Here is a 23,489-nt window from a genome sequence, read left to right on the forward strand (position 1 = left end):
TGTGTATAATGACGGCTATTGCAACAAATAACTCCAAACTGTTCTTACGAGATGCCTTTATTGTGAAATTTGAGTCCAGTGACAGCGACACGAGAAAACGGCTGTGCCCCAACCTCCCCATTTACCAACCTGAAGGGGAGGGTCTGCTGGTGGGACACGCTGAGCCCCGCTGAGACAGTCTTTTTAAATTAGAGACACAAGTGAGGACACACTTCCAGACAAACATGCATTCAGAAAAGTACTCCTGGTCCCAAATACAACAAAATCAATACCACTTTTTAAAAAAAACAACCTTTTTTTTCCTTTTTTTTTTTTAACCCATGATCAGTCTATAATAGGCGCCGGCACGTTCCACTTGGAGAAAACAAAAGAAACACTACTATTCATACAGGAAAATGCATTAAATATGGGAATGGGTGATTCATATCTTAAGTTTAATGGTTTAATTAATGCTATATTTAGATGAGAATACAACAGTCTCACTAAAAAGGAGCTCTTCTAGGTCTAAGCCCTGCTGCTTCTAAGTAAAATATATAAATCACAGTCAAGGGGCGCGAGGGGCTTCCATCGGATCAGGAGAGGGTTCAGTCCTCTTCGCTGCCACTGCCTGAGCGATCCTGAGACGAAAGAAAAAGCGTTTACTCATAAATCATATGGAAAAACGGCGGCCTGTTTCTTTAACCATTTGTTGTTGTTTTTTGGTACAATACGACGGTCTTCGTTACGTATTTAGTTGTAAATTGCCAACCCACCTCCTCCTGCTCTTCTTCGCTGTCATCGTCGCTCACCACAGGTTTGGCCCGAGACCCTCTGCTTCTCCTCTTCTGGCCTTTGCCCCCTTTGTCGCCCTTGTCTTTCCGGCTCAGTTTAATCTTCACCTTCACGGATCGAGCTAAAAGACACAACAAAACTCGCCGATGTCAGGAAATACGACACTTGCTTTCAAAGTCACCAAAATGTAGAGATTTTGCATCGCTCACATTCAGACTCTGAGCCTTCGTCCAGCTCCTCCTCCTCCTCCTCACTGTCCTCTCCCTCGCTCTCCTCCTCCTTCTCGATCTTCTGCCTCACACTGGTGAACACTGACTGCAGCACGATGGAGTCCTCGTAGATCTGAAAAGGTTGGTTGTGAGATTTTATTTCGCTGGATCAAGATTCAAGGACATTGTGATGAGCTCAGGTAACTGACCAGAGAGCCCTCCAGGTTGAACGTTTGAGCGTTTTGACACAGCAGCATTACGTCCTTCTCCAGATCGTTGAGGCCGCGGTATTTGTGGCTACGGATCCTCTCCTGAAAGACGAGGGGAGCATGAAGTTTAGCTCAGGGGTCTCCTGCCGTTTTTACCCAATGAACTCAAATTTAGGTCTGAAGCTTGTCAGAAATGAAATGGAATACGCCATTGTGCAAATACCTTGATTTTCCTGAAGTCCACAGGTTTGCGGATAAGCTCATAGTACTCCGGCAGCTCCTTTCGAGAGGGCAGTTGGATGAAGACTTCACTCAGCTGCCGGCCATTACTGCAGCAAAAAGAATCCAATATTATCATCTGACATCTATGGCTGCCTTTTGTCATCAATAACTGGTTTTGGTGATGTTTTGCAGGTAGATAAGACCATTTAAAACCGATTCACTCACCCGTCCTTATACTTGATGACAGCGTCCACGATCTTCTTCATCTTTTTGGTGAGAGTGGGTGGGTTGGGGGACAGTTTCTCAGCCGGCGGGCGCCCGCGTTTCTTGGCCTTTTTGCCATCTTCGTCCTTGTCCCGCCCCCGTCCAGAGCTGCTGGGAGTGGACATGCCGTCGTCTCGATCCCTCTTGCGTTTCCGGGTGGTCTTTTTGTGACGGACTTCTTCTTCTAGGTCATCCAGGTTGCCCTCCTCAATGGCCTGCGGAGTAGAGAAGAAATGTACTGTAGATTATTGCTATAAATATGAGCCGGTATTTTCCGACAGTCTTAATGGATAGACCCAGGCTTAAATTTATGGATTCAATTTTGATCTTGTACACCTTGTTTTGGGGTTCTACACTCAATAAAGGCACTAGATATTAGAAAATAACTCTGAAAACCTATAAAAAGTATGTGAACCCTACCTTGGTCATAAAATGTGGTCTGATCTTTATTTAAATCACGAGAATAGACAAACAGTGTCTGCTTAAACTAATACCAACCAAACAATTGCATGTAATCATATTTTTATTGATCAACATTTTTTTAATTTTTAATTTTAAACAGCATCGCACACTCAAGTAGCCGATGTCCAATTTTTAATCAAGGATGATAACGTTCCGGCATAGCCTTCATCAGTGCGTGATGAAGGACACACTGTGATTCTAAGATGAAAAAAGAATGATCTGATGAAGGCTATGCCGAAATGTTATCATCCTTGATTAAAAATTGGACATCGGCTACTTGAGTGTGCGATGCGGTTTGTTTTTTTGATTTATGAAGATTTTCCTCAACCTCTTGAGAGTACTTCTGGTGTGCATTGCTTCTATTTTCTCATCATATCTTTATTGAGCATAACGTGTAAACATTCACAGGACAGGGAGGAAAAAGTAAGTAAAAATATGATAACATGTAATTGTTTGGGTGGCATCAGTTTAAGCTACATTGTTTACTCTTGTGATTTAAATCAAGATCAGACCATATTTTATGTGCAATTTAGGCAGAATGTGAGAAATTCCAAACATACTTTTTCATCCCACTGTATATATTTCTCGCCGTCTCCCAGAAAGGAAAATACAATTGATAAATACATTTCACAGTACATGTGAGTACAAAATATATCAATATTTCAATGAGTATGTGTGGGAAACCAGCCTTTTGGAGGGGGTTGAAGTGTGTCAACAGCACCACTAAAATCAAGATTCAAAAGGTTCATAAAATGGATGGATCGTTCAATATGAAAGGAATTAAAGTTTGGACATTATTAAGCAAATGTAACTTCTCATGTGTACCACAGTTACAAATTCTACTAGTGTGCACAGTCAACATGAAGATACGCACGGTACCTTGAGCCACTGTTTCTCTGTGAGCGAGTCGCTGTAGTCCACTTCCTTGCGTTGGCGTGAGCCTCGTCCGAACATCTTCTCCTCCTCTTCCTCACAGGTCAGACGCTCAACCTCTGCGTCGTCCTTCAGGATCCAGCTGGGCATGTCGTCCTCCTCCATCAGACGTGGTTTCCTCTTGGGGTTCCGGGCATCTTCGCGCCGCCGGTCCAGGTCCATACGCTGCAACAAAAGGAGTACAAGTTAAAATCAGCTGTTAATGTCTTTCAGCAATTGCGGAGTCGAACAACCAAAGATTTACCCACCATGAATTGTTCAAACTCATCTTCACTTCTCGCAATCATCTGATTTACAGTCTCATCATCAGGCACTTCATCCTCCTCCTATAGGCAAGGAAAAACTTTTAAACTACAGTTTCATATTACAACATCCTAAAATCAACTGAGCTCATATTTCAAAGATCAAACAGAAAAGCGAGAGAACAAGCCCTGACCTCGTCTTGTTCTTCGTGCTCCAGGATGGCCTGTAGAAACGCCCTCCGTTCGCACCCTGAGGACTTCTGGTCGAACATCCCAGCCTGGATCACCTTCTGGTCCACATTGAGCTTGTACTTAGCTGCAGCCAGGATTTTCTCCTCGACGCTGTTCACCGTGCACAGACGCAGCACTCGCACCTCGTTCTGCTGCCCGATACGATGGGCTCTGTCCTGGGCCTGCAAGTCCTGGGGAGCGCAGATGGGAAAGAAAATCATTGTGGAGAACATGTCGATGCAAAAGGTTCAACTGAGATATCGCCTTTGACTTTTCTATGCCTCACTTGATTAAAAAAAACTTCGAATAGTCTTTATATATACTTATTACTTTTGCACATTGACTGCTGAGGAAAAAAAGAAGCTCCATGCCCAAAACAAAAAAACAAAAATAAGCCGAAAATGTCACATCAACAAGGAGGAAATGGAGGAAATCCCATGACTGTTGATGTGACAGTCATGGGATTTCCCATTACTTGTTGTAATGAAACTCATGTGGGTGCTTTAATACCTGGTGAGGGTTCCAGTCACTGTCAAAGATGATGACAGTGTCAGCGGACTGCAGGTTCAGCCCCAGTCCTCCTGCTCTGGTACTGAGCAAAAACACAAAGTACTCAGAGGCAGGGTCATTGAAGGTCTTCAGCAGCATGCCACGGTCCTCCGCTTTTGTCGTTCCTACAGCCAAAAACACCCACAGGACTCTGGTTATTTGGACATTACTGGTGTGTTAACAGGTTCATCATTGTTATGGGCATGCTCATTGTGAAAAAATATAGACATAGATAAACAAGAGGAGAGCAATACGAGCGATCGCTGTTATTGTTTACTTCCGCAATTTTCACCGGATGTTTTGGTGAATGGTAGGCAACAGCTGATGCATACAGGCCTCTAACTCGGTTTTATAAAATGATAGATCTGTTACAGCGCAAGAGAAGCAATGCCCTGTTTATGGACATTGTTTTTGCTGATTATAGGATTTTAATAAAATGTTTATCAAATATGAAAATGTAAAATGCCTACCACAGCCAACGGATGTGACGACATCGCGATCGCTCGTATTGGTGAGCGATGAAATGTTTTTAAGGTTGCCAACATCCAAAAAGTACATAACATGTGATTTCTTACCGTCCAGGCGAAGGTACTTGAAGCTGCGGTAGGCAAAGTAGTCCTCCATGATGTTCATAAGGGACGTCATCTGACAGAAGAGCAGCACTTTGTGGTTTGTGGCCCTGAGTTTGGGCAGGATCCTGTCCAGCAGTTCGAACTTCCCCGAGGAGCGGTACAGGTCAGGTCTACGCAACAAGTACAATAGAGAAATCATTTTCAACCTACTTCCTGTTTATACAGCCATAATATTGTTCATAACTTTTGTGGTTTTAACAAGTTTCGTTCACTGAGATGCTGAGTTAGACTTTAAAACATACATACCCAGTGACAACTCCATTGGAGAAGCCAAGATGTTCAGAGAAAGACTCCTGTGAGGCAAAAGAATGATCAATTAGTTTCAGCGCAACATTAATGGGATGATATGATCATTGAAGTAAATGGAAATTGAAAACGAAAGCACAGTAAGTATTGTTGGGCACAGTTGGCTCAGTGTGTAATTTAGTATTGGCTGTACATGGCTAGTAAATTGTTGACATCCACATCGTCTCCAGTGTCCACTTTTTAAACCCATTTTAGTTTGCATACTCAAATTAAGTGTGCGGTACCTCAATATGCTGGAACATGAAGGGGTGGTTACAAATCTTCCTCAGCTGCATGATCGTATTCATTAGAGTCTTGGTACCACCTTTACCCTGGTAAGAAAACAACACATTAACAACACATTCTCAACACATTTTTCGTTGCTGCGTAAATGTACATGATGAAACATTTACCTTCCTGCCGTCCTTCTCTGACCCGTCTGTGAGCAGCACTCCTTTGGCCTGCATATGCCTGTACAGCACCCTCTGAAGAGCAGACATGTCGCACTTGATCACATACTCGACCTGCAGGAAACAGAGAAACACAGTTACGCTCACGCAAAAGCCCGCTGCCAGTGATCAGCAGTGAGAAATGGGTTCAAAGTAAAGTGTCAGTACTGACCTTCTCAGGCAGCTGGGCCTCCACCTCCTTCTTGAGTCGCCTCAGGAGGAAAGGCCTGAGCACTTTGTGAAGACGACGGATAATCAGAATGGTCTCCTCTTCATTCAGATCGACCTAATGCGGCACAAAGATCGTAAGTAAGATCGTGTGCATTTATACATGTACCTCGTCTACATATTGCCCATAAGAAAGGTGCAAAACTTGACGCTGAAACTTCCAAGCAACTACAACAAATAAAATTAAATAAAAGCAAAGTCAATGGAAGCACACCAGTTCATAAAGATAAACTATAAAGTAGAAAAAGCCAGTTCAACAGACAGAAGGTTTCCAACAATCCCTAGTATATCCTATCGCAGCTCACAAAGGCCACGGACTGACCTTTTCTCCGGTCATGGCGAAGGGGGCGTTGAACCACTGCTCGAAGGTGGTGCAGCTCTTGAAGATGGTGGGCAGCAGGAAGTTGAGCAAGGCCCACAGCTCAGGCAGCTTGTTCTGGAGCGGCGTCCCGGTCAGGAGCAGACGACGCGGTGCCAGGTAGTGCGTGTTCAACACCTGGGTCAGCTTACAGTGGTGGTTCTTCATCCTGTGGCCCTCATCCACAATCATGTACTTCCACCGAAGCTGAGGAGCAGATAGGACACTGGTTACAAACGTGTCCCGACAGGCGCGATGGGACGACTGGTAATTGGGTTTCCTTACCTTAGCGAGCACCTGCTTGTCTTTGATAATGTACTCGTATGTGGTGAGCAGGACATTAAACTTGCCGCTGCGCAGCAATGGAAGAAAGGCGCGACGAGCAGCTGGGGACCCCTGCAAGTAAAAAGAATCGGGACGTCTAATTTAAACGAGAATTATTCTCTCTTGTTTTTGGTGGCAAGACTTTTGAAGAGTAACTCAGTAGCTTGATGCTTTTACTTAGTTTTGTAATTGAAAGAAGGCAACGGTGGATGATTGATTCACCTTACATCTTTCAATACTTATATCTTTTGTGTTTGTGTTGGACTGGCAAAATCTTTCTGGATAAATGGAAGGTTTTACAGCATCTTTTTGATGAATACTGACCTTGTAGGAGACAATGACAACTGATGGCGCCCACTTATCAAACTCGTACACCCAGTTTGATAGAGTTCTGTAAACAGAGGCGGGTTTTTAACGTACGCTCTTCCACACAATGTTTCTGTAGGTTTCACACACAGCATTTTCCCCATGTAAGGGTTAACATACAGTAGTGTAGAGACTTTTAAAAACTTATCTTTATCACTCTTGCTACCTTTCATGTTACACTCTTGGTAAAGTGCTGAAAAGAACTCAATGGGAGAGTGCCAGCCAGTTATGTTTCTGCTGGCATCAGAACTTTTCATGCAGTTTTGAGAAACTTGATGTACAGATTTAATCGATTGGCTAAACAAATGTGAGAATGTGATTATTATGAGCTTGACCAACATCAATGTCAGTGCCACGTGCTGTCAGTCTGAACTGTGGCGACACTGGTACAGTTGTCTGCTCTAAACTTGTGTGTTGTTGTTTTTTTTTTAACTGGACCTCATGTCTGCAATAAAGGTTGATAATTGAAATGTTCAATTTTAAGGACAAAACACACATAAAACACACCCACAAATAAAATGTAAATAAAATCCTTCCCTCACCCTAAAACCCACCCTTCACTCAGCTACAATAAAGTTAATCAAAGTATTTTACTAGGCGTAAAAACTGAAACCAAATGTCTTTAAAGTCCTCCAGTTTTAGGACAATTTCTCTCCAAGTTACTGCACATTATTTATACATAAACATTTAATCCGCCGTTTCACCCCAGGTCTTTCTGTGTCTTTCCATTTCAAGGCTATACGTATTTCGCCTGCACCTGGCATACATTTTCAAGTTTCTTTTTCTCTGTATTATATTTGAAGTAAATTGGAAAAATACGCAAGTTTACCATCAATGAGCATTTTACATTCAATCAAATTAACAGATTCAAATAATTTGAAGTTTCTCACACTGCAGTAAAATGCTGTTTTAGTGGAGGACTGTACGTAGTATGTACTTACGATAGAGGTACTATGACGAGGAAGGGTCCGTTGATGCGCTTCAACTCCATGAGGTAAGTAACGAGTGCGATGGTCTGGATGGTCTTGCCAAGGCCCATCTCGTCGGCAAGGATGCCATTGAGGTTATTGTTGTAAAGTGACACCAGCCACTCCAGACCTTTGATCTGTGTAGACAGTGGCCAGGAGGTTAAAAGTCACTTTACTCTCATAAGACGATGTTATTGGAACTACTATCAAGGGAAGCCAACACTGTAGCCATCAGAAATACACAAGGAAAACTAAAAGGCCAAAATCACCAGGGCTTTTAGCATTAACATTGGTTAGCATTAGTCTTCAGTGATGAAAATAAACATTAAACACCAATTATTTTCTGATGGATGCACATTGGCTTATGTGTGTCATTTGCTCATCAACAATTGGTTTTGTTTGCGTACCTGGTATTGTTTCAGTGACCCGTTGACCATAAGAGAGGACTGTTTGTCCACCTTCTCTGTAACAGCGTGGGCCACAGCATAATATGACTGCAGTCCTCTGTTGAAGGCAAGGGTACCGTATTCATCATCCACATCCTGCTTGGCGTGTCTGGAGAAGAACAAAGAGATCATATGTCACAAGGATTATAGACCCTTCCATGAGAGTCTGGTCTAATCCAGTACCAAGATCCTCGCTTTGTACTTTCATTCGTTATTATTACACAAAGTGACTGGAGTTGATGAAGAATGTCTCTGTCAGGCATGAAAACAATCCTAACATGTTACTTACTCAATGATATTATGGACATCAACTTCAGACACGTCTTCACTGTCAGGGTCAGGGATCTTCTTCTTCTCGTCCTCTGCTGGAGCAGTGGAGGGCTGAGGCTCTTCATCTTCCTCCTGACACCGGAAATACGCGTTACAATTAGCAAGCAAGAAAGCAGAGTGTGTGTGTTCATAACATTCAGACAAGAGAAGAAGAAGAGAAGTGTATCGCTTCACAAAGTCCCAAGGCTCAAGCAGAGACTACAAGGTGGAAATGTGCATTTATTAAACTGTACCTCATCGTCCTCTTCTGAACCACTCTCTTCACTGTCTGATCGGGGAGCTACTTCATATCTGTGGAAAAAAGGTTTTGAAAAGTGTCAGGAGTTGGCAAATAGATTTTATTTACTTGATGGGTTCCTAAATGTAAAATGACATTAGTGATATCATGATATTAATGTAAAAAGATATTAATGCGCGAATGTCGAAGCGATCCTAAGGTATTGTTACACCTTACAATATAGCACCCCTTTTATCCGCTTAGAAAATTTACATGTTTAATTTTGTGTAACTACACTTGGATCGTGTAACTGTATTTTAATTAGGGAAAACACAGAAGAGCTTGTTCACTTCTAACTTCACCCCTGTTTGGCCCCATAAAGGAGAGGAGAAGAGGCTAAATGCTAACAACATCCTAGGTCGTTTCGCGTTACTGAGCGCATGCACAAAGACCAGACGCATCAACTCGTCTAAGCTCAGGTAAGAACATATCTTAGTTTGGAAAAACGGTGGCCTGTTCAAAATAAATGAGATAATAGTGTTGTTTTTTAATTACACACCCTGGGTTCATCTCGAGCCAGGTCTCCAGCTGACCGGCCCTGGGAGCATCGACTCCAGTCAGGATCTTTCCACTGTCTGTATGGATCACCTTCACTGGGAGGTCACTCATTTGACTGGTCTCATCCAGTGGCTATGAAACAAAATGTGAAGAACATGTTTGTGTGGTCCATAAACAAAACAAAAACAGCAAAAACAAATAGAGATTAAACATGTGTAAACTGTAATAAATAAATGCTTTGTTCTGTATGTGAAATAATACTTTGGGAGCAATTGTTAAGTGCAAAATTATACAATTATGGCAAACTGTACCTCTCCATCTGGTCCCAGAGCAGCAGCGCCCCCTTCTGTTGGCTCAGGCTTCTGCAAAATGAAAGGAAAAATAATATTAATCCTATCTAACTGCATCTAAATGACACCGAACATCATTATTTTTCACTGAATAATATTCCCACCTTCTTCTTTTTCTTCTTTTTCCTTTCTTTAAGTGCCTGTACAGCTTTATGGGCCCGCACAAGCTCTGTGAGGTTAGCCACGTACTCGTCTGTCTGCTGCAGAAGGTAAGCCAGACGCTTGTCCTTCTTCTGGTCGATAAGTTTACGGTATCCTTCTTCATCTTCCGCCTGGGAAAGAAGAGTTACAAAGAAGCATTATGGAGTATAAAGACCAAAAGAGTTGCATTGATCAAATAACATGAAGTGCTAATAATGATCAAACAGACCAACAAACCATCCACTTTCTGGATGAGAAGTGACTTACCATCAGCCTCCGCATTCTCTCCTTCTCAATGCGCTCATTCTCTTTCTTCTGTTCGCGCTCAGTGTTGGCGTGGTAGGTAGCGACGGCTTTTGTGGCCTTTTGGAGCTTGGCAGTGATGGATCGATGGTACTCCTTGAAGTCCTTGGCGTGTTGAAGGATGCTATTGAGGTATTCCTGATGACAAGTGATGTAAATAATTAGCACCTTTTCTATGAGTCAAGTTCACAGTTTATGGTTAGTATAAACTACGCACTTGGTGTTTCTGTCGGCGTTTGCGCTCTTGCTCGATCTTCTGCTGTTTCTCCAGCTTCTCAGTGATTCGAGCCTCGCGCAAAGATTGGCGTTTGCTGCGTTTATAAGCCTTGGCATTGAGGGCAGTTTCCAAAGAGGTGTCCCGGCGCATGCAAACCACCACTTCCTGCCTCAACTTTGAAAGACAAAGACATTTACACCATCGTCTCATTTGCTTGGTGGAATATAAATATTGCATCTATAATTTTTTATAAACCTGTCTCTGGAAGTTGAGCAGTCTGAGGGCCTTGAGTTCTATGGTGGCCTTAGTGCGGATATCACCTGCGAGAGACCCAGGCAGGTTCTCCAGCTCCTGGATACGATGAGATATACGAGCCTGAAGCCTGAGGAAAAAAAGCAAAAATGTACAACACATTATCAATTTAGTTCTAATAATGTTAAATAAAGTCAAATTTATGAAAGTATTTGCACATTTAAAGTGTTAGCCCTTAATGCAAATGTTGAGCTCTTGAGTCTGTAGATGTAGGCGTAAACCTTTCCTCACCTGTACTCTCTCTCCTGAAGGATCTCAACTGGGTCCAGCCCACGAGGTTTCTGGATGGGAGTGATGCGGCTCTGCTTCATCATCATGGGAGGGGGCTGGGCAGGCTGTCCTGGAGACTGGGTCTGGGGAGGCATCACTGGAGAGGCGGCTGGAGGCACTGACGGTGGAGCAGGCGAGGGTCGCCCTGTGGGCTGGGGAGGAATCATCTTCTGAGGGCCGCTGGATGGGGCAGCAGCATTCACCATGGGCCCTACACACAGAAGCTGGGGGTCAGTAAGAGGACAGACACAGATATATGTTATTATTAAGAAGTGCACCTTCAGGCCATGATTTCGGAGGTCCATTGGTTGGCTGACCGGGCATACCGGGAGGTACTCCAGCAGGTCCGGAGGGAGCCATGTTGGGCCCAACCATTCCTGAGGAAAAAGATGGCATAACTTATGATATTAAAATTAATTAAGATGTCAACTGCTCTAAAATGTGGAAGACTTCAAAAACTATGTATTATTTATTATAATATTTAAAAAACAATGTAAATTCTCAGTCATCCAGGTGGTTACCGTAATTCTATCTAGCAGGTTTAGAACAATGCAACTCTCGTTCTATGGTCTTTTAGAGATACTTTAAAAACACTTCTTTATTAAAATAACCGTCTTATCATAGGACAGGTGACGTACCGTGTGGTCTGTTATAGTTTCCCTGAGGCTGGACCGGCCCGGCCACTGGTGCCCCCCCAGGCCCAGTGGAAGGGGGCATGTTGGGCATGGGTCTCTTCCCCTGCACTGCCATCTGCAGGTGGTCTGGGAGAGGCTGGCTGCGCGCTAACATCTTGTACGCCATGATCTGAGCCCTGAGCTGGTGCAGCTGGTTCTGGTTGAAGGGAGTGGGCCCCCCAGCACCTCCTGGGCTGGTCCCAGGTCCTGCAGGGCCCCCAGGCCCAGGAGGACCACCACGGTTGGGCTGGGCCATGGCCTGGTTTGGGTCACCATTGGCCTCCATGGGCCCAGAGGCAGGGCCCGGAGGAGCACCAGACATCATGGGCCCAGAGGGAGGTCCATTGGATGGGACAGGGCTAGGAGCATGTTCTGAGCCTCCCAGTGGTGAGGGGTAACCTGTGAAGGGAACACAGTTCCAGTCAATATGTTCACCGAGCTCCAGGAGAGCTGTAGGCACAAGTGCTGCTGTCCTTAAAACTCAACCCATTTAATTCAAGCACTCAGTGTTGTCCTGACTCCACTTTCAAATGAACTATGCAAAAGCAGAGAAACTGGTCTGATGAGTTTGCTAACACAAGAGCGTGTGCTTTTCTTTGTGTAGAAACACAGTACAAGGCACTAGTGATCACTGCACACTATTATTTTGAAAACACATTTTTTTAGCTATCTTTCTAGCTTTGAGAACTACACAATAGCTTTATATTGACCTACTCTCCCAGCTTCTAATGACCAAGAATACATATGATTACCAAAATGATTTTTCAATTCAATACTTTATTCGATCCCTGAGGGGCAATTTGTGCGCAGCCAGCAGAAACACAATCATACAGATGGGAAACAATAAAAAGACAAACTATAATAATTAAAATCCTACTAAAAATGATCAATAACAAGTGTGGAGATCAACCAAGCAAAACCTAGGAAAAAAATATAATCTCTATAACTTATTTAAAAATCCAATAACAGTGGGGATAAAAGAGTTCTTCACTCTATTTGTGCTACCCTTGGGCACACTGTACCTCCTACCCGAGGGCAGGAGCTCAAACTGCCCATGCAGGGGGTATGAGGGGTCAGCAAGGACTTTTTTTGCCTTATTCATTGACCTAGTCTTAAAAATGTCAGGTAAGCCACTCAGATGAGATCCAACAATTTTTCCACATTCTTTTACAAGGCAGTGCAGACAATTCAGATCATAAAAACAATGTCAACATTGTAGCCTCTAAGCAGAGGAAGTGCATTCTCTGATGAGCCTTTCTACACACAGCGTCCACGTCAGCCTCGAATGTAAAGTTTACTGTCCATTACTGTGCCCAGGTACTTGTACTGGTTCACTACTTCCACAGTGCGCCCATTGTGTCGAACTTTACATTTTAAGGATATTTAGGGACAAATTTCCAATCCTATCTCACTTGCAAATTGAATGTTGATAAACAAGAAAGCTGAAACCACTATAGATATTTAGGTTATGTCATATATCCTGCTTTTGTAAATGTTTTGACCTCTACAAGCATGTTCTTAAGCAGGCTGAGGTGTTTAGCTTATACTGTACCTCCAAAGTTGTACATTCATATTTGTGTGTATTTCTGTGTTTATTTTGTGCCTTTCCACAGCATTAACTGTGTCACAAACAGGCCTGGCATAGATATATGACATGCTCGAATCGGTATCACGTTTTTAGAAAATAGTTAAAGCTCCAAGTTTGCCCTTATTTGTTAACGCTACTGGACATGTGCACAATGAACATAACCTTGAATTTAAGAAGCATATAATAGAAGATAAAATACATGTGCATGACTTGAACAACTCAATATGAATCTCCAAATCCTCTATACAGGTCCATACCTTGGGAATGTTGGTCCATAGGGCTTGGAGGAGGTCCCATACCAGGATGTGTACCTGGCCTCATACTCATTCCTTTCATCTGATTATAGCGAGGATCGTCAGACATCCCCTTGTCATGCAAGGGTTCCATGGGCTAAACATCACACCAACAGAGAAGGGGGATCATACGTCATAAAAGAAACAGAATAAATCTGCTTTGTGTCAAGCAGAGAACAACGTCCATAAAGTTATAATGGTCAAAACTATATATTCTTTTAAAAAATAGTCATGGAACAACTGTTTACCTGCCGTGCACTACAGGTACATCGGACAGTATATAACAATACCTTGTGCATCTGGTGCATGTTTTCCTGAGGGTATCCTGGTCCCTGAGAGGGGTGAGGAGGTCCTGGGCTGGGCCCCATCATGTTGTGGGCTGAACCTGGAGACGGGCCTCCTGGAGATGGCCCTGGACCCGGGGAGGGACCGGGCCGAGGGGTCCCTCCCATGGGGGGGTCAGGAGTGGACATCTCTCAGGCCAATTCTGGGAACGTGCTGCAGCAGTAAGGTCCACTAGAAAACAGTGATTCAAGAGAACAATACAAGTCAGCACTGCAGCGTCTAAGTGAGCGACGCCTGACGGTGCAGACAGAGGGAATATGTGTATTAATATTGCTTGTATGCAAATAAAATGTTGAGATTTGATTGTGGGTCAAAAAATCAAACACCTTCAAATGTGTAAAAAGTCATGTGTCCAAAGTTTCTAAACCAAATGCCATTTGACATTTATTGAAGTGATGAGATTGAAAACTGCATTAACACAAAATGTAACAAAGTGCTGTGTAACCGTTACTGGAAAACAAAGGAACTCTGCATGATAAAAATGCCTCCAAACACAAGTACTGCAATACTGGATATCAATACTTGTTATTGCGATCGGATTCGATATTTTGTCCCAGCCCTAATAAACATTACCTTTAGAATTATCAGCACATCAAAAATAAAGTCTATATTGTGTCTGAACAAAGTCTCTGATCAACGATTTAATGCATTTACAACTCATTATAGATGTTTATTTCGCATAAGCCTGTCTACATGTCAACATGTTATTTCAAGCCACATCTATTCAACGCAACATGTACAGACATCATGTCTGTAGCCATTACTTTACGGCACTTTGAGCTGACTTTCAATAAAAAAAAAAAATGGGCAAAACATGTGCAACAAATAAACAAAAACATAAAGTATTTCCTAAATGTATCCATTTCAGCCACTGGGGTCATCACCCTGCTACCACCAGACCAGACCCTGCCAGAGGCCTTTACACTCACACAGGAGGACAGAAATGTTACTTTACATATTCGACAGCAGGTGCCTGACTCATTATAGTAAGTAGAGAAAACTTATGATCAACAAACAAAAACAGTTGGTGTAAGTGGCTATGGTTGTGTTAGCCTAGCCGTGTGAACCAATTCCACATCTTTAGCATGTTGTTAAAGCAACAACTTAGTTTTAACCGTTTATTTTATTGATCTTTAACAACTTTGTCTTGTTCCGTTGAAACATAGATGTTCTTGACTTGTGTATTAAACAAAAGTTACACAAGACAGAGTGATCAGCAGAAGCTCTGTCTCACAATACAACAACACAAGCTGTTAGCATGCTAGCTGTTAGCTTAGCCGACCATGCTCTAAGAGGCCAATTAGGCAGGACAGACAGATGAAAAAATATCCTTTAAGAGGAGTTAAATGTTGAGCATCTTCATCAGTGGAGTTGATTGATCCATCGCGCCTTCCGTACACTTGGCCAGCGCTCCGCTCTGAGCACATTTCCAAAAACTATTTTCATTCATTGCACTGAGCCGCGCCACGGCAGCGCAGCTCAATGTCGCTCTCATCTTTTCACAATCACAAACGGATTAAAACCAGTAAAACACTCTCCCAAAGAGAAACGCTTGAAAACATGGGCCCGTGTTTGCTGTCACAAAAGTCGTAAAAGTAATGTTTACTCACGCAAGTCCCCGAATGTGATGTTTGAAAACTCGCCGGTCGCGCTGTCTCTTGGTTTTCCTCCCAGCCAGAAACAAAGACCAAACGAGCCTGTGGGTTTTTCCTGCTCCCCCCGTGTCTGACAGGCCGTAGCTCTGCAGCGCCCCCTACAGCTGCTCAGGCCGAGAACACAGGCCCTACACCGGCTGACTGTGGGGGAGGGGAGGACAACACAGGAAGAGGCCACACGAATATGAGGACAAACTACCTTTAAATACATCCATGCGCGAAATAAACTTGTCGCGAAATGGGCCATCGGCAGGTTTATAGATCTACATCCTGTGAAGTCTTTATAAAGTAGTGCAGTCCCTGCGTCGCGGATTTCATTGTGTCACCTACAGTTGTTTTTTTTCTCTCCAATATCATCCGGCATAATAGGCTAATAACGCTGCAGCTACACAGGGTGTCCCCGGAAAAAAGAGGTGGTTAGAGTTGTTATTATGAAGGGGTGTTATTTATAGCCTACTGACAGGCTGGGAAATCTGATAAACTCATGGCATTTTAAAATTGTATTTCTTGAATAAGAATTAACAACACATGAAGGCTTGGGTCATTATTGTATCTTGTAGGTTAAATTTGGCCTATGTGTTTCAGGAGATCACGTGCACTCACTCCTCTGTGGGTTCAATATTAGAATCACTCATTTTCCAATGTTTTGCAATGTGATAATGTATCAGACTGCATTTAAACACTATTCCTCAATTCCTACTTGAAATTTAGCCTTTGTGAATTGAGTCCAGTTATGTGTGCAAACCTGACCGAGCCCTGTTTTACAAAAGAAACCAACACATTAAATAGCTTATCTTCATGTAGGAACATAGGCATAGTTAATTGCCCTGTGCTAGACGTGCTTATCTTCTTAAGGTGAGGTTGGGAAGCTGTCTTAAGCCACAGTGTGACTGTTGTCTCACGTCCAGAGAGCTCAACAAGCAAGCACTGCACGCTATAAAACATTAAATGTGAGGCAGTAAGATACAGCAGTATGACCTTCAGATTTGGCATCCGTGTTTGGAGATACCGTGTGATAGGCCTTGTTACTTTGGGGGTCTTATTTCTCCTAATTCTCATAGGAACTCATCTGTTACAGCAGACCGGGTGAGTTTTTCTTTAATGCATTTCTTCTAGGTACACTGTAACTTCAGAGGATGTCTTATAAAAATGATTTCAGATAAATTAAATAATAACTACTGTTGCTGTTTAAGGTTGTTTCTAATGGGAGATCAGAAGTTTCAGGTTAGATACTGAAAGTCTTCAGTCTTAAAGCTCTAGAACAAATTCAGTTTATATGCTTTTGTGGGGCAGATGGTAGTCTCATTGTCATAAGGCCAGGAGTCCGAATCCCGGCTCCTGCAAGTGCACACTCTCATTGTGTCCTTGGGCAAGACACTTCACCCACCTTGCATCTAGTGTCTGCGTACACTGGTGTATGAAATGAGTGTGAATGGGTAAGTGGTTCCTTGATGTAAAGCACTGTAGGTTGAAGCGCTATATAAGTTGAGACCATTTATCATGTGCATAGACTATAATAAAAACTCATATAGCCCAATAAACTTTCACTGCTATAAGGGAGGGCTGTCTCAAAACGTTCTGAAATTCTCTTTGCAGTTTAAGTGCATGATGGGTTTTCAGGTTTTATTATACTTATTGGGATAATTCCTGTGGAAGTAACAATTTACTCCATTGGTACAGAGATCCTCCTGGGCCCAAGGATCAAGTCAGTATTGAACCTATTGTTGGCACTTAACACAACTGATAATTCTGGGTTTCTACTTCACACAGTTCTGCTGTTGTGTAGTCCTTACAGTTTGAAGACACCTGTTAAGCAGAGGTCAGACCAGAGGAGAATTCCATCAGAAGCTCTGTCCTTGGATCTGCTACATACCTACTCTCCCCCAGTAGTTTTCCTCAAAACCCACAGAACCGGGGCCAGCACGGTGCAAAATCTACTATTCCGCATGGGAGAGAGGGATGCTGCTACCTTTGCTTTTCCTCATCAGGGTTACAACTTCAACTACCCTGGCAAGTATGTGATTAAGATCCACAGCATGTTTCTACACCAATAGAATTTGTGTAAGAAAAGGCATTAAAAGGACCTTTGTTTCAGATTCCAGTCTGAATTGGTGGATGAGATGCCCAGTGGCTCTGATCATTTTGACATTCTTTCCTCTTCCCTGCGTTTTGACCTGTCTGAGCTGAAAAAGGTCATGCCCGCTGACCCCATCTTCATCACCATCCTGAGAGATCCGGTCCAAACTTTTGAGTCCGTGTTTGCCTATCACTCCTCTTCCATTCCTGCCTTCACTGCAGCCAAAATCACACCGAGCAACAAAACTGCCTTGACTGTTTTCCTGGATTCCCCCGAAACATTTTGGGATCCCAAAATCCCTCAAAATGGTTTTGCAAAGAATCCAATGACCTTTGACCTGGGCCTTAATAACCATGTTTGGACCTCCTCCTGGCCCGCGGACCTCGTGTTGCTTGAGGAAACTTTTAACTTGGTCATGATAGCAGAACATTTCGATGAATCGCTAATTCTTTTGGGGGCGCTTTTAAACTTAGAATTGGAGGAGCTTGCCTATGTCCGCTTAAATAGTCGGGCAATTAAAGATGTCCATCCTCTTCACAATGCAACCAAAGCAAAGATAAAAGCATGGAATAACTTGGATGTTTTGATGTACGAGTATTTCAAAGAGATATTTTTGGAAAGAGTAAAACAGTATGGGCGTGTGAGGTTGCAGAGGGAAGTGAAATTGCTAAGAGCATCTACAGAAAGAATTAGACAAAAATGCTTAGCCAGAAAAGGGGTGCCGCCTGAAGAGCTGGAGGATTTGGTGAGGCCTTGGCAAACCAAGTCACTCACTATTTTGGGATATGAGCTGCACAAAAACCTGACAAAACAAGAGCAGGGATTCTGTTTAAGAATGGTGCTGCCTGAACATCAGTATCACACTCATTTATACTACCAGCAGTATGGACGAGATATGAAAGCTGGCTAGAAAGAGCAGGACTAGGTTTGAGGATTCAAATATGGGCTCGTAATACTCACAGAATGTTGAAACCATGGTCCCAAAAAACAATGGCTTAAATGAAATAGGCCCTTCAATTATAGAATATAATTGAAACATTCAATTTGAAGATGTGTATTGGAAGATGCAGGTCTTGAAACATAAACCACAGATTTAAGAACTAGACCCCGAGGCCAACAATGACAGAATCTTTTTATTTTCTGCCAAACATAGCAAGTATTCATTTATTTAACAATGGTAACAGGCTCTTCCGAATGCTACACATTTTTCACAACAGTATTTGGGTGTTCTAAAAAACATTAAAAAAATATCCACCAGAGGCTTTGTGGGATTGAGTAAAAATCAAAACCATGGTGTTGCTTTGATGAGCCCTATCTGGATTTAAATGACATGACTATAATTGATGCTTTTTACTGGTGTATTAAAATAAGATACAATACATTCAAAATCTTGAACAGAATAATAACGTTGTGTACAGGCTGGTCCCTGAAAACCCTTCATTCAGTTAAAACATTAAATCATTTCCCAAAGCCACTTGATTTCCAGGCAGAACAGATATGTTAAAGTTTCACTAAACTAAACATTGGACAACCAGGAGGTATGAAACGGTTTTTGCTGTAGCTGTTTCAAAATGTGTTCCAGTGTTTTCCCAAGAGTAAGTCACATGTTACAGAAATCCAATCTTCTAATCCATTTACAGATTAAGCTCATGTGAGAGCACATTGTGTCACATGACTGCAGTGTGCATCTGGGACCGTAGCGACTGATAATGGAATAATGGCCAATAATACTAGGCAATGACGGGGGGAAAAAATGCCTTAAAATACATTGAATCTAAAACATGAATGTACAATAAATAACTTTAACATACTGTGGCTGCACTAGATATATACAAAATGGATGAATTAAGAGCAAATTGCACCAAAAACACAAGTTAAAATTTAGAATAACTGGCAAAAATAGTGAAATAATAGTTATTGTTTCACACTTATTTGCTAGTTCTTGTTATTTTTACAAATTGTCCAAATGTTTATATGGAACTATTGGTGCATACCACACTTTAAATTTAATGTCACAGTTGCAAAAATATATGCCACTTTTCTGATTCCTGCATTACACCTAAATAAACTAAACGCACTACAGCATTTTGGCAAGTCTGAACATTATTGGCCATAATTGCGTTTTCTGTTGCTACATGTGCTTTGCCCTACCTGTAGTGTTGCTCTGCTGTTTAAAATTAAATAAGCCTTATAAAACTATAAATAAAACAGAAAAAAGCTTAAAAATAGTAGTGTCTTTGGTTTAGCAAAAAAAGTCACAACAGAACGAACTCGTCCATGCTGCTGGAGGTGACCAGTCTCTTCCTCTGGCTCTTCCTCTGGATGTAAGTGAGGTTTGTGGACATGCTGCTCAGCTCCTCCAGGGGACTGGAGCCCTCCTCAAAAATAAACATGGGGTAATTGTCTGTGGACGTGGACAGAGCCTGTGGAAGGACAGTAACAAGAATGATCACATATGAATAATTATTATTGAATTGAATGTACATTTATTTTATACGACTATGGAGATATGTGATTTTGTAATAAACAAAAATGCCGCTGTTTTTCTTGATTCACAATATTTGCTGTTGATCCAGCCTTGATTCATTTGCTTTGTGTCAGAGGTTCATTGTGTAACACTTTAATCATTTACCTCAGTGACAACTGTACAAAGAGTTTCAAAGTCATTAGGATTTTTGGCGTAGAATCCTACTGTACAGCTGGGGTCCATCCGAGAGAACGGCATCTTCTTTGGGTGTTTACAGTGAAAAGACTGAAAACAAGGAAAACAATATTATTTTAAAAAGCTAAACAAGTAAAACTACAGTCTCGCTAGAAAGCATAAAGTGACTTCCTCATACCTCCAAGGGGAAGTTCCCCTTTCTCACATTCACAGTGGGCTGGCAGTAGTGAGGATCCAGATACAGCAAATTATTGTCTATCAATTATCAAAAGATTAGATAGTATAGAATTTATATCAGTGACACTGAATAATGACAATGATACCTTGATAGCCAACAAAAAACAGCGAATGCTTTGGTTTTCCTCCAATGATTCCAATGCAGCAATTCAAGCCAAGCAGTTTCTATTCATGGAAAAAAAAATACACTCATTATTAAGCATTTATTCAATTCCCAAATTAGTCTATAAATAACACTGGGTACCAACAAATTTCTCTCTGTTTTGTGAACTGATTAAGGACAGTATCAAAGTGCTGAATCCAAAAATCACATTGGCATTTGCTTAATCAGGTAAATGTTTTACCCCTCGGGCCACAATAAGGGGGAGACTGGGGTTGTTTGTAACATCATTTGAATTTGTGCATATATTTTGCAGCAGCTGTGCTTACAAACTAGTGCGTGTTGGTGACAATTTATGAGAGCTAATATACAGGCACTTTTATTATTTGATACGCAAGTTCACTTGACAAAAAATGTGACCCAAAAAAATGGTTGAAACCGGCCCATTGGCTGAGGCTGGTTGTAACCTGCCTTAGGGTTGGTTTAACACTACAGAGAGTAAAAACCATGTGCCTCATGGAATAGAGATAGGAAAGTCCACCTACAGAAAAATCTATGTAATTTTCTGATTCTGCTGTGCCACATGCTGTGTGGTTTAATATCATATATCTTTAACTGTAATTTACATTTACTCTTGATGTCATGACATTTCTCTGGTGGTGTCAATTATGAGTAGCCTGTTTTATTCTCTGCAACTCACAATATCGCAAAAAACATCCTGAATATATTGTTAAGTGCATACTTTGACATAGGGGATGTAGTTGGGGTTGAGCTCTTGTCCACCCAGTCGCACAGGAACGAGGACGATGACAGATGTCCAGAAGGTGGCGCTGTCACAGTCAGGCCACTTACACAAACTGCTCACGTCATCTTTGTACACTAACCAACAAAATGACAAAACACATTATTTTCTCTCACATAACTAGCTCTCGTGAAGTGAAAGTACACACTCTTCTTTTAAATTAGGACTTTGGTTAAAAAAAGATGAGTACATGGCAATTCAGGACATTACTCACCAGTGCAATCTTGTGCAACATACACAGAGAGCCTGGGAAGATCAGGGGATTCATTCACAGCTTTCCTGTAACAGAAATTAATATAAAAAACATTATCAACCACTACAATATAATAAAATAGATTATGAGTAAGGTGTGACAAGGGATTTTTGTAACATCACGCACTGTTGTGTTTTCTTCAGTCTTTTATATTACTCTCTCACCTGAGAATATGTGCCACTATGGACGGTCCGTACCAGTCCCCTGCCCTCTTCCCCGAGCTCTTCCCCAGATCCACTAGTTTGTGTATCCCGAATGGAGCTGAGGGGTGGTCTAAAAACCACGATACCACCCTCCTGTGAGTGGCCCCCATGGGTCTGTCCAGCAGGGACCCCAAGCTCAAATGTCTACCCAGTTTAGGGTTCCTCTGCCTGGGGTCTGAGCTGGCAGAGGTGTGACTGTCCTGAAGGTCAATGTCGTCTTTGACAGAGTGGAGGTTGGGAGTCCAAGACCAGTCTGCAAATTAAAAACAATCTTTTATATATCATACAAATCAAGGTTATTTTTTTGTACATTCTTAGTAAATTATTAAATTCTATGTTCTTGTTCTATACTCGAGACCATTCTAGGGCCGCCCCCCTGATCGGGGTGTAGGGTTAGGGTTAGGTTTAGGGTCAGCGGTTACCATTAGGGTTAGGAACAGCAAATGTGATGAAAGCTCACCTGTCAATACACTTTGAGACTTGGATATGCATAATTGCTAACCCAAACTCTAACCTTTACCCTAAGATAGCAGGTTGCAGGTTAATAATAGTCTGTAACTAGTACGGTCTCTTAACTAGTATCGGATCTTAATGTTAATGAAGTGTGTTCTCTTGTTATTGTTAATATTTGACCTGGAGGCATGAGGTGAAGCAGCAGACCCTGTGCCAGTAACATTTGTCCAGTCCTGAGCATACAGCCCCAGCCACTGTCAGTGGAGAGAGCGCAGCCGGAGAGAGGAGAGAAGCCCCTTCTGTAGGTGAGCCACAGCAGAGAGGAGAACGAGCGGCGAAATAGCTCTCTGTCACCTTGGACACACACATCAACAAGAACACAATATTATTAAATACTTTAAAGAAGTTGCTTTGGACTATATTTTATTCAATGAGCTTATACTGTAAAAAATACTGTTTACAAACAGTAGTCATTTCTTATGCATGTAGGATTCATTTTAATGTTAAATATTGAATAAATATACACAGTTCACATGTGAAGCAAATCCAATCCACTAAACCAGCTAAATAAAATAACCCTTTTGAGCCAAGACAACAATAGTCCTCCAATTTGGGCTTTGATAAAAAAGAATCAGACTCACTTGGATCTGTCAGCTCATATGTTTTGCCGAGCATAATCAGCGGTGAACTTTTGCTGAATTTGGATTTCTGCTTCAGTGACCATGCTGAAACTTAGGAACAAAACAGTATGGCAATTATTTTTGTAACGCTTATGAAACTAGGAAGCACAAATATAGACATCAAAATAGAGCAAACCATATCTGAGGCTGTTCCACGCCGAGAGCAGTTTGGACTTGAGTTTTCCGGTGTCCTCTCGCTCCTCTGCTGGGCTCTCGTTCAGGCTGGGGGGTGAAGCAGACTCTGAGGAGAGGAAGAGCCAGTCCTCCATAGGGTCCTCTGTCAGCGACTGTCCTTCAAACTCCGCTGCAGCGGACATACTCTTATCCATGTTTAGTGCTTAAAAGCTGGATCTGTGTTCCCATAGTGCCCGAGCCTACAAACAAATAGAAACTTCTTCTTTTGTTGAATTTGTGGACTGAAGTACATCCTCGTGGGGAGGGCTATTGCTCAAAGAGTGACAGATGAAATTAAACACAGTGAAGTAAGCATGACTGTGGACAAATAGAGAAACCATGCGAGTCTAGTTCTACCACAGTCATGGCTGATTTGATCCTGTCTCTGGAAAAAAGAAGGGGGTCACACACACTGATCTTATGACGGTGAACGCTTACTACAGCACC

General features: G+C 42.2%; 3 protein-coding genes across 3 annotated transcripts; 1 reads left to right on the top strand and 2 right to left on the bottom strand.

The window, feature by feature from the left end:
* Positions 1 to 41: 41 nt before the first annotated feature.
* smarca4a (SWI/SNF related BAF chromatin remodeling complex subunit ATPase 4a) lies at positions 42 to 15,481 on the bottom strand. The gene is made up of 34 exons (XM_079563832.1): positions 15,357 to 15,481; positions 13,692 to 13,917; positions 13,366 to 13,498; positions 11,485 to 11,919; positions 11,125 to 11,223; positions 10,808 to 11,057; positions 10,520 to 10,646; positions 10,265 to 10,438; positions 10,012 to 10,185; positions 9,708 to 9,875; positions 9,565 to 9,615; positions 9,255 to 9,385; positions 8,712 to 8,769; positions 8,438 to 8,550; positions 8,110 to 8,257; positions 7,676 to 7,839; positions 6,693 to 6,759; positions 6,330 to 6,440; positions 6,009 to 6,251; positions 5,631 to 5,744; positions 5,423 to 5,533; positions 5,255 to 5,341; positions 4,971 to 5,017; positions 4,668 to 4,834; positions 4,054 to 4,217; positions 3,507 to 3,734; positions 3,319 to 3,396; positions 3,017 to 3,235; positions 1,637 to 1,890; positions 1,413 to 1,518; positions 1,190 to 1,291; positions 981 to 1,113; positions 753 to 892; positions 42 to 617 (listed from the first exon to the last, which is right to left on the bottom strand). Exons 2-34 carry the CDS (start codon positions 13,872 to 13,874, stop codon positions 585 to 587), a joined length of 4,812 nt encoding a protein of 1,603 aa, XP_079419958.1. The 5' UTR covers positions 13,875 to 13,917; positions 15,357 to 15,481; the 3' UTR covers positions 42 to 584.
* A 1,765-nt stretch (positions 15,482 to 17,246) lies between these two features.
* On the top strand, positions 17,247 to 18,398 carry LOC306969552 (galactosylceramide sulfotransferase). The gene is made up of 2 exons (XM_079565191.1): positions 17,247 to 17,415; positions 17,497 to 18,398. The coding sequence occupies exons 1-2, from the start codon at positions 17,348 to 17,350 to the stop codon at positions 18,386 to 18,388; spliced, it is 960 nt and encodes a 319-aa protein (XP_079421317.1). The 5' UTR covers positions 17,247 to 17,347; the 3' UTR covers positions 18,389 to 18,398.
* Positions 18,399 to 19,533: 1,135 nt separating this feature from the next.
* On the bottom strand, positions 19,534 to 23,489 carry atg4db (autophagy related 4D, cysteine peptidase b). Its single transcript, XM_079564956.1, has 10 exons — positions 23,005 to 23,489; positions 22,830 to 22,919; positions 22,369 to 22,542; positions 21,697 to 21,988; positions 21,494 to 21,558; positions 21,220 to 21,356; positions 20,464 to 20,542; positions 20,319 to 20,395; positions 20,111 to 20,230; positions 19,534 to 19,901 (listed from the first exon to the last, which is right to left on the bottom strand). The coding sequence occupies exons 1-10, from the start codon at positions 23,195 to 23,197 to the stop codon at positions 19,734 to 19,736; spliced, it is 1,395 nt and encodes a 464-aa protein (XP_079421082.1). The 5' UTR covers positions 23,198 to 23,489; the 3' UTR covers positions 19,534 to 19,733.

This window comes from Gobius niger, assembly GCF_951799975.1.
Source record: "Gobius niger genome assembly, chromosome: 10".
NCBI classification, from domain to species: Eukaryota; Metazoa; Chordata; class Actinopteri; order Gobiiformes; family Gobiidae; genus Gobius; species Gobius niger.